The following is a 9,567-nucleotide window of genomic DNA, read 5'->3' as shown; positions in this document are numbered from 1 at the left end:
TCACAATAGGGTCATATAAGTTGAATAGCCATGTAATTGTTTAACATTAAGCCCCCCATCCATGCCTTTTGTTTAGAACAAGGATCACACATTCACACTTCAGACACATTTGTATACAAAGCTTTCTTTCTAAGTTTATTTGTTTGATAGACTGTACAAAGACAATCAAGGCATACATACACTTCCTGACACATTAGCATCTCTGGGGAAAACTAGGACAGATCTGTGTGTAGTGCCCCACTGTTCTCTGACCATTATCCACTGTAACAGTTGACGACCCCCCCAAAAAATCAGCATTTTCTATTCCTGCTTAAAGTAGTTGTAGTTTGAACAAACCGCACTGGGATGTCAGTTACAAAACACATTCAGCAATAAATACATGAGGCTGATAGAGAAAAAAAAAGAAAAACAATTCAGGGAACAAGAGAGCAGGGCAAATAATGATTTAGAAGGACAATCATTGTCTACAAAGTTGGGGTATGACTGACAAGATTGTGAAGGCATGAGGTCAACATGATTTAATAATATCTCTGAAGCATCACACCACAATATCCAGACTTCATCCACGTGGCTCTGCAGTGTTTGTGTTCTGCTATGAGTGACCCGCAGCCTAGAGACGCTCATCGTCGAAACACAGGCACAGATTTGATTTGGCATGACAAAAAAATAATCCCCATGTAAATCACTTGATTTAAAATACCTTTTAATCTTATATTTGGAGAGAAAACCAACCACAATCATTGAATAGGAGTAACTACGCCTGTAATGTTGATAAGGACAATTGGTCCATGTGACCAGTCTCAGAACATTTGGAGAGGGACAATGAAAGGTTCTTAACTTCTCTGTTTGGGGCAAGAGATTAGAGTCCATGAAGGCCATTGGCTGAGATGGAGAAGGTGATGTGTGCAAAGAGAAATGTGCGTTGATGGAGGATAGGGGAAGGGCCTGGGAGACAAAGGGGTGGGGCACAAGAGCCTTTAGCTCAGCGTTTCCCCAAGCTCAGGCCTGGGAGACAAAGGGGTGGGGCACAAGAGCTTTTAGCTCAGCGTTTCCCCAAACTCAGGCCTGGGGACCCAAAGGGTGCACATTTTGGTTATTGCCCTAGCACTACACAACCCATTCAAATAATTAACTAATCATCAAGCTTTGATTATTTTAAATCAGCTGTGTAGAGCGAGGGAAAAAACAAATGTGCACGCCTTGGGGTCCCGAGGGCAGAACGGGAAACGCTACTTTAGCTGGTCGACGTCAGCTTGGTCCATGGGGTGGCACCACGCACTTCAAAGGGCTGATCGTTGGCAAAGATGTGGCTACACAGGTCATCCAGAGGGGGCTCGGGGTCTGTGGTGGCGAACTGTGCAGCATCTTCAATCTCCTTCCTCACCGCAATGTCAATCTCCTGCACACATACAGGACAATGGAAGTTTGGTCTTTACATCCTCAAAGACATGCTTCAGTCAGCTGTAACTATTTTCAATGTGTCAATAATCATGCGTTTTTCAAACAAATTCAGCTATTTGACTTTGTGTAGGTAACTGTCAAAATAAAGGAACTTTTTTTTTTTACTTTGAAAGAGGGGCCTCAAGGGAGCATAGGGGGTTTAAATGGTGTGTGTCAGTCAACTTCTTGTAGCAGGCATTATAGAAAATTAACACAGATCTCAAACAATCTCTCAAGCACAAGCACACTTGCTAGTGAGTAGCCAGCTAATCTTTACAGTTAAAGTAAACTTGGATCTATTTGCTAGCTAACAAGGTAAAACAGTTGAATTGTTATGAAGACACCCTTCTGTCTCCAACTGTTTGAACAGCATGCTAGCCTGTCCACTTTGTTCAGATGTTGAAATCAAGTGGCCTACCTTATTTCTCAGAATAAGTTGCTAATTCCTTATATAATAACTTTTTTTATGGCTATTGCACATTTATAAAACACATACTAGCTGTCTAGTCTAACAGTCTGTGGGTCAAATGCTGCTAGCAGTACATGGTACCGCAATGTCGCGCGCAATGTCACTGCGTATATATTTTCCAGAATCAATGTTCATTGATACTCCCGTTTTAGTAGGGTCTGCTCTTTGCACAATTTGAGTTGAAACATAAAAAGGGTATTCTTAGAAAGATACAAACATCAAATGCAAATAGCGAGTTGAAACCGCTTATTGAAGAAGTGATGTTTCTTCTTTGTTGTCGTGAGTGTGAAGTTCATGTTTTAAGTATATATTTGTATTATTACGGGGCTATCACTCTGTCAAAAGTGCGCCTGCACGGGAAGTTTAGTTGTTAATGGACCTAGCCTTGAGTGGAATGGCTACCTTGCAGTGTGTTCACACGGTATAGTAAAGTATGTTAACTTGAAATGACAAGGTTCCAGTTTAACAGTAAGTGCCAGGTAGGGGAGTGGCTGTGTGTAAATGGGAAGGTGTACAGTCACATCAGAAGGAACGAAAGAGACCAATAGAGAACAAGCGGACGGACATAAGCTCTCATTAAAAAAACTAGATTCTTGTGATACGGGTATTTGGAATATTGTGCCAAAACAAACAAATTAATTTGATATGTCGCCCAGCCCTACCAACACCCTGTGAAGACACTGTTGGCATTTCCTTTATTATGGCAGATACCTGTATATGCTGCCTATTCATACTGTGTTGAATGTGCAGTATATTAGTGAATGTTTGAGAATCACCTTGAGCTCCTCTATGCTGGCCATGTTGTTGCTGAGCATGCGGTCCTTCAGCATGGAGATGGGATCGCTCTTACTACGGACCTCCTGGATCTCCTCACGTGTGCGGTAGCTGAGGAAGGGGGAAGAGCGGGTAGGGATCAGGGCTATGCAGTGTCACTACAGGGGGGGTAGGAGGGCAGGGAGGAGGCTACTGGGGGACATAGCAGAGTGCAGGGACAGCAATATATTAGAGCACTGAAAGCTTAGCTGAATCCCTGGTGCGTTGGCATTGATGGAGTAAAAAAAAACATAGGTATGTAACAATAATCATGTCAATAACAACAATAGTAATCCAATAATAACAATATAGATGTAGACTTTTACCTGACCCCAGGATCGCTCATGCTGTGTCCATGGTAACGGTAGGTCTGTAGCTCCATGAGGATAGGGCCCTTAACACAGGTGGTGCACAGAGAAAGTTTAAGTTGTGCTACTTCAACTAAAAACACACAAACCTGTACACAGTACACACAGAAACAAATCAACCATCCTACCCACTAAGGTTGATGCTCACCTTTCCAGATCGGCAGTGAGCAGCTGCAAACTTGGTGGCCTCTCTAACACACAGGACATCCATCCCATCCACCTGGATACAGATGCATTGTGTGAGACTACAGAATATATTTTGTAAGAGGTACAGGAGTTTGAATATATTAGTTAGCGGTCTACCCTAATGCCAGGAATGTAGTCTCCTCTCTTGTAGTATTCGGTGCTCGCAGCAGAGCGCTCTACTGATGTGCCCATGGCATATTGGTTGTTCTCACAGATGAAAATGATGGGCAACTTCCACAGAGATGACATGTTATATGTCTCAAAGATCTGACCCTGTGGATGAATAAAAATTCTGTCAACAGCTGGGGTCAAATAAAAACTTGAAGTTGAGTGTCCTTCATATGTTTAATGCATGCAGGGTTCAAGAAGCATGCCTTATGTCAAACCTGATTGGCTGCGCCATCACCATAGAGACTGACACACAGCTGATCATTGCCCAGGTACTTGCAGGCCAGGGCTACACCGGCTCCCAGCGGTACCTGAGCGGAAATTAGGCAGGTGTTATATTTGTGAATCTTTGAATCGGATATAAACCAGATGCAAATGAGGTTAAAAAAAAAAGAAATCAAAATGGGATTCTTTCAAATCTAAGTTAGAGGAATAAGGCTAGGCCTTCGTGAATTACCTGAGCTCCCACAATGCCATTGCCTCCATAGAAGTTTTTAGTATACATGTGCATAGAGCCTCCCTTGCCCTTAGCAATGCCTCCTCTACGACCTAAGAGACAGCAAAGGAAGAAAATACAAAAATTAGGGAAGAAAACAAAAAGAGCGAAAGAGGTTAGTTTTAATGTTTAGGGAGATAAAATCAGAGGTTCAAAGTACAGTGATTAGATCTTATTAGGGTTCTCTATTGGACTGAGTCAAGTCCACTCACCAGTGAGCTCTGCCATGATCTCCCTGACAGTCCCACCCCTGGTGAGGGTGTAGCCATGGGCACGGTATGCAGTGATCAGGTGATCTGACAGGGTGATACCCCCCTCAATGCCAACCGCACAGGCTTCCTATCAAAGAATAACAATCTCTGAGCATTCATATTAAAATCTAATTTTATTGGTCACAAATATTTAGCAATGTTATTGCAGGTGCAGCGAAATGCTAGCTGCTATTTGAATGCAGTGTGTGCCAGTGGAGGCTGGTGGGATGAGCTATAGGAGGACAGGTTCATTATAATGGCTGGAATGGAATAAATGGAACAGAATCAAAAATGTGTTTTCCATGTTTTGTGTGTATGATACAGTTCCATTTGTTCCATTCCAGCCATTACAATGAGCCTGTCCTCCTATAGCTCCTCCCACCAGCCTGCAATAGTGTGTGTTAATGTGAAACTGTATGTTTGCTTATACAATAGGTGAGTGAGATTGTGTCTTCTGACCTGGCCATCATACAGGTGACAAAAGCCTCTGATGATCTTCTGCTTATAGAGCTGGTCAGCCTTCAGCTCCATGCGTCTTATGGTCTGCATGGTACGATAATACTTCAGCCCCTCCTCCCGGGTCAGAGTGGATGTCAGGGGTGGGCCCTCCTCCAGACGATGAAGGTCAACTTTCTGCAGGAGAACACACAATGAGAACTCAACACGGCAGACTGTGAGGATCAAAATCAGCTACACATTGTGTATATTTTTTGTTTTACCTTTATGTCAAAGGTGGCCTCAGGAGTGAAATCAGCATACGAGCGTGATGCCACCACCAGACTGGCACCCTAAAATAAAAAAAGAGGACACTTGAGAGATTCATTTAACCAGACATCATCACGTCTTTTCACAACACAAATCTACTTCGCAAGACCTGCGGTTGGGCAAGCCGGGAGAGGTAGCACAAAAGCATCTGCAGTAGGACAGACCCATAAAGTGAGAAGTAGAGAGAAAAACTATGGTATGGAACATAGCTATACTTCCAGAGGTTGATCCACACACCACAACAATGAGACTGAAGAAACACTCCATTGTCACTGACAAGCACCGGTGAAAAGTCAGACTGTCTTGAAAAACACTGAACCAATCAACTAACAAGAATGCCTCATTGGCTGAAAAAGACATATCCAGAATATTTCCGTCACTCTGAAAATCAAATGTGTGTTCAAATGTGAATGGTTAATGAAGAAGAAATATATTATTGTGTTGTAGACCAAATTTCAGGGTGGGCAGGTTCACACAGCCAGTCAATTCAAGCACAAAGGAATATGAGTGATCACACACCATGGGATAGCCTTACATGCTGACCACACCGGTCGGGTTGCGTGCACGAGCGTTGCAAAATAAATTTACACATACATGTTATTCAATCATTGCACCCACACTGCTCACGCGCGCTAAAATAGAAGTTGATTCTATTTGTCGCAGAACGCACTGCAAGTCCTGCCTCTCCCAACTTCTCATTGGGTTTTAGAAGCCTAGACCCACGTGCCATCTTCTCATTGGTTTTTAGGAACATATACCCACAAGGGTGATTGACAGATGAACTTAAGTCAGTTGTGGTAATGCATCTTATTATGAAAGTTAGTTGTTAATCACCATATAAAGTCCAAAGAAGAAAAAGCCTGGAAGGAGGAAACGATTCGGTTGACCGTTTTGTGTGTGGATTAATTGTCGGAGTAGAGGACCTTGTGCAGTTCAGGTAAAATAACAGCTCAATGTTTATATCCCAGGACAAATTAGCTAGCAACAGCAAGGCTTTTCAACCTGTCCCCAAATGAATATAATTGGTTCAGAGTTTGTTTTGATACTTGAACCTCCACGTCGTGATCACGTTTGGTGTGGGGGGACAAAAACAATTTGTGCATGATGGCAGACGCACGTGCGCGTCTGGTTAGGGCATGGTGTTGGTGAGAGAAAACAGGCAGATCACAGCATCAGGCAAAGTACTGTAAAAGCATGAATGGTTGTGAGGGGAGGAGTGTAAGATACAGAGGGGCTGCCGCTACTCCCAGCAAGCTGTAGCTCTGGTAAAGGAGTGTCTTCAGTCAAGCTAAGGGCAATCTCAGGGTGTTGAAGCAACGCTATGTCAGTATTCTGGCTCCTCTCTGCCAGCTGAAGCTCAAATATGGATGAGTCAGAAGCACCCCTGTTAGTACTGATGTCAGGTTCTGAAACGTTTCATTCCCGGGTTGGTTGGTCCACTTTAAGAGGTATTTCTGGTGATGGTAGTTCTAGCGTTAGTCGGTCAGATACCATTTCTGCTTCTGTTAAAGTGTGGTCTATGATGCATAGCATAATTGCTGACCGAGAACATTTCCAAATGAAAATTATTCTAATGGGGGTGGGTAAATGCAATGTTAAATTATTCCGTAATTGGACCCCAAATAAATAACTAAATGAATGAGTGAAAGTATAGAATATAATGTTAACATGTGAAAGGGAAAGAAATCATTAGGAATAAAGATGGAGCACAAAATAGGCAGAATCGGGTGTGCCACAGGGATTGTGTCACCGACTACACTACAGTAAAACCACATCTTACCTCTGACACAACCTGGGCTCCCTATCAGGCAGCCAATGGGAGAGAACCAGAGAAGGGAAGCAGTGAGGGAGTACAACAGGAGACATCAAGATATAAAGAGATAGATACATTAGAGAATCACAGGAAAGATTTTATGGTCAGACATGAAAGGGTAAATTCAGACAATTCTGTGCCACAAATATTTGAGTTGTGTTATTCATGGTGACCAGCCAATCATTGCAAATATTAATTCCCCCCTCCTCTAATTAAAAAAAAATATCGCTAGCTGCAACAGAATACCATTGTGGAATGCATTATTATGTCTACGAGTCCAGTATGAAGGAAGTTTATTTAACTAGGCAAGTCAGTTAAGAACAAATTCTTATTTACAAAGACGGTCTACCCCAGGCCAATTGTGTGCCGCCCTATGGGACTCCCAAACACAGCCGGATGTGATACAGCCTGGAATTGACCCAGGGACTGTGGTGACACCTCTTGCACTGAGATGCAGTGCCTTAGACCGCTGCATCTAGTTAAAGGTATTTCGCAAGCCAATGCTGTCTAGCATTAGCGCAATTAGTGGAAGTCTACAGCAACAGTTAGCATGCTAGCTGTTCATCTGACTCTGGGGAAGTAGATAAATGGCTTCATAGCCTAAATATATCAATTTAATATGAAGAAAATTAGTAATTGGAGCTAAATACAGGGGTTTTTCCTTTATAGAAAATTGTTAGGTGGTTCTAAGTGATCATTTTCAAAAGCACGCAGAAAATATATTGAACTATATTTATTTTTAAATACCATCTCTGAGAACTAACAATCAAAATGAATTGGTAGAACTACAGAAAATTTGCTTCACAATAAGCACAATTCTTTACGCCGCCAATATACTTTTCTAGGTAATAGACTGTTAGAGTTTACACTTCCAATGAACTGTGGAGAGGTCAAAATAAAGAAATGTCTACCAAATATATTAATAAAAGGTTTTTCATTAACGGTACTTCTACTTACCATTATTCACCTATGAGCCTTCGTCAAAGCTTTTTCTCATAATTGAGACGGTTGCTACTTACCACTGGATATCTTGATTAAAAGCTGACATGGTGGCAGAGAGTTTGAATGAGAAAAGTATTGTAACGACCCTGGGTTTATAAGCGCGGAAATCGACCCTGCCGGACGTCGGGCTAGAAGGTCGAGGGTTCGAGCACTGCTCCCTGCCTGTTTCATTACAGTTGAATTACTTTTCAAAGCGCTGGCATTGCATTTCTATCACCTGAAACATGCGAACAATATAAAAATAGATGCACAAGACACATGCACGTGTTTACATGGTTGTGCACATGCTTTGGGTAATAGAAAACGGAATGAACTACCAGCGCATTGAAAAGTAGATGTAATTATACTTCCTGTGGACATATTGTCTCACATTACAACAGCAAAAATGACCAACCGCACAGACAACCGGTAAAGTACGTTGAAATAAATTTGTATTCAACATGCTGGCTTGTTGAGGTCGTGATCGATCACTTTCCTGATTCAAACTCTGATTTCTGTCCGACGTAGAATTCTATGGAATTGAACATCGGGTTTCCCAATCCAGGCAATCTTGAACGCACCACGATGATAACTATTTTGACAAGTTGGCAGCTAACTAAGTAGGCATATGATTCTTTGGATTATAGCTAGTTCGCAGATTTACCTAAAACTTGCCAAGTCATATTTAGCTAAAGCCAAGGGCGGCTAGCAAGTTACTGCGGTACGGGTACGAATCGGGGCCTATCGGGACGGCAAGGTCAGGACCGCAGCTCGTCTCGTTTTTTAAGAAAAGGACAAGCGGTCATGTGTAACCTATAGTAAAATACTATACATAAACAGTACTTACATTTCTTCTTGCGCTACCCCTCAGCACGTTGGAGATTATTGTCAACATCTTTTGCATACTATTTGGCCGCCAGCGATCTGCAGAAGGTTTTCCCCTCCGTCCTTCCTGCCTGTCAAAACAAACGCTACCAAAATGACGTCACCGACAAAATCCAAGTCGACTGCAGATGACGACATGCGCTACGCCTAAAAATAAATACATGCACGAGCTTCGAGATTTTGCAGAAGCACAGGCTTCTTTCTGTACGAGCGAGTTCCTCTTGAAATATTTGATTGCACAATGAATTACCAGGTACTTATTCGTTTGTTTAACGGCGGATTGCATCCAATACATGTTGCATTACCGCAACCAACTGAAAAGAGGAGCGACCTTTAACATTATGTTCCCCAAAGCACACACATCCCTGGGTCGCTCCTCTTTTCAGTTCGCTGCAGATAGCGACTGGAACACTCAAATTGGACCATTTTATCTCCATCTCCTCAAAGACTCAATCATGGACACTTACTGACAGTTGTGGCTGCTTCGCGTGAGGTATTGTCGCTACCTTCTTGCCCAATGTTTCTACCATGCTATGTTGTCTTAGGTCTCTTTATGTAGTGGTGTGTTTTGTCCTACATGTATTTTTGAATTTGTTATCCCTGTCCTCAAAGAGGAGCCATTTGGTAGGCCGTCATTGTAAATAAGAATTTGTTCTTATCTGACTTGCCTAGTTAAATGAAACTAGACGGGGGTTTTTTTTTTGTTAAATGTAAAAAAGCAACCCAACCCTCGTCCTGAAGATCTACAGTTCTGTGGGGGTTTCAGTCCAACCCTAATTTAACACACCTGATTATACTAATTAGCTGCTCAAGACCTTAACTAGCTGAATCAGATATGCTAAGTTGGGGTTGGACTGAACCTAGCTCTCCAGGAAGAGAGTTGGACAGTCCTACCTTATACTTTTAGGGAAGATATCGTTTTTAAATATCCT

General features: G+C 42.4%; 1 protein-coding gene across 2 annotated transcripts; it reads right to left on the bottom strand.

Moving 5' to 3' along the window:
* Positions 1 to 108: 108 nt before the first annotated feature.
* Positions 109 to 8,796, bottom strand: LOC110510070 (pyruvate dehydrogenase E1 component subunit alpha, mitochondrial). Of its 2 annotated transcripts, XM_090226599.1 has the most exons (12): positions 8,598 to 8,741; positions 6,737 to 6,757; positions 4,911 to 4,979; positions 4,651 to 4,824; positions 4,153 to 4,279; positions 3,902 to 3,993; positions 3,663 to 3,755; positions 3,394 to 3,549; positions 3,239 to 3,310; positions 3,049 to 3,116; positions 2,686 to 2,794; positions 109 to 1,399 (listed from the first exon to the last, which is right to left on the bottom strand). In XM_090226599.1, exons 1-12 carry the CDS (start codon positions 8,652 to 8,654, stop codon positions 1,235 to 1,237), a joined length of 1,203 nt encoding a protein of 400 aa, XP_090082725.1. In that variant the 5' UTR covers positions 8,655 to 8,741; the 3' UTR covers positions 109 to 1,234. The 2 variants fall into 2 exon arrangements, with proteins under 2 accessions (XP_090082725.1, XP_090082726.1); XM_090226600.1 differs by lacking the exon at positions 6,737 to 6,757 and having other exon boundaries at positions 8,598 to 8,796.
* Positions 8,797 to 9,567: the final 771 nt, after the last annotated feature.

Source organism: Oncorhynchus mykiss, chromosome 29 (genome assembly GCF_057628025.1).
Source record: "Oncorhynchus mykiss isolate SJ-2025 chromosome 29, ASM5762802v1, whole genome shotgun sequence".
Classification (NCBI taxonomy): Eukaryota; Metazoa; Chordata; class Actinopteri; order Salmoniformes; family Salmonidae; genus Oncorhynchus; species Oncorhynchus mykiss.
The sequence above is the reverse complement of the archived record's forward strand: the minus strand, read 5'-3'. Positions and strand labels throughout refer to the sequence as shown.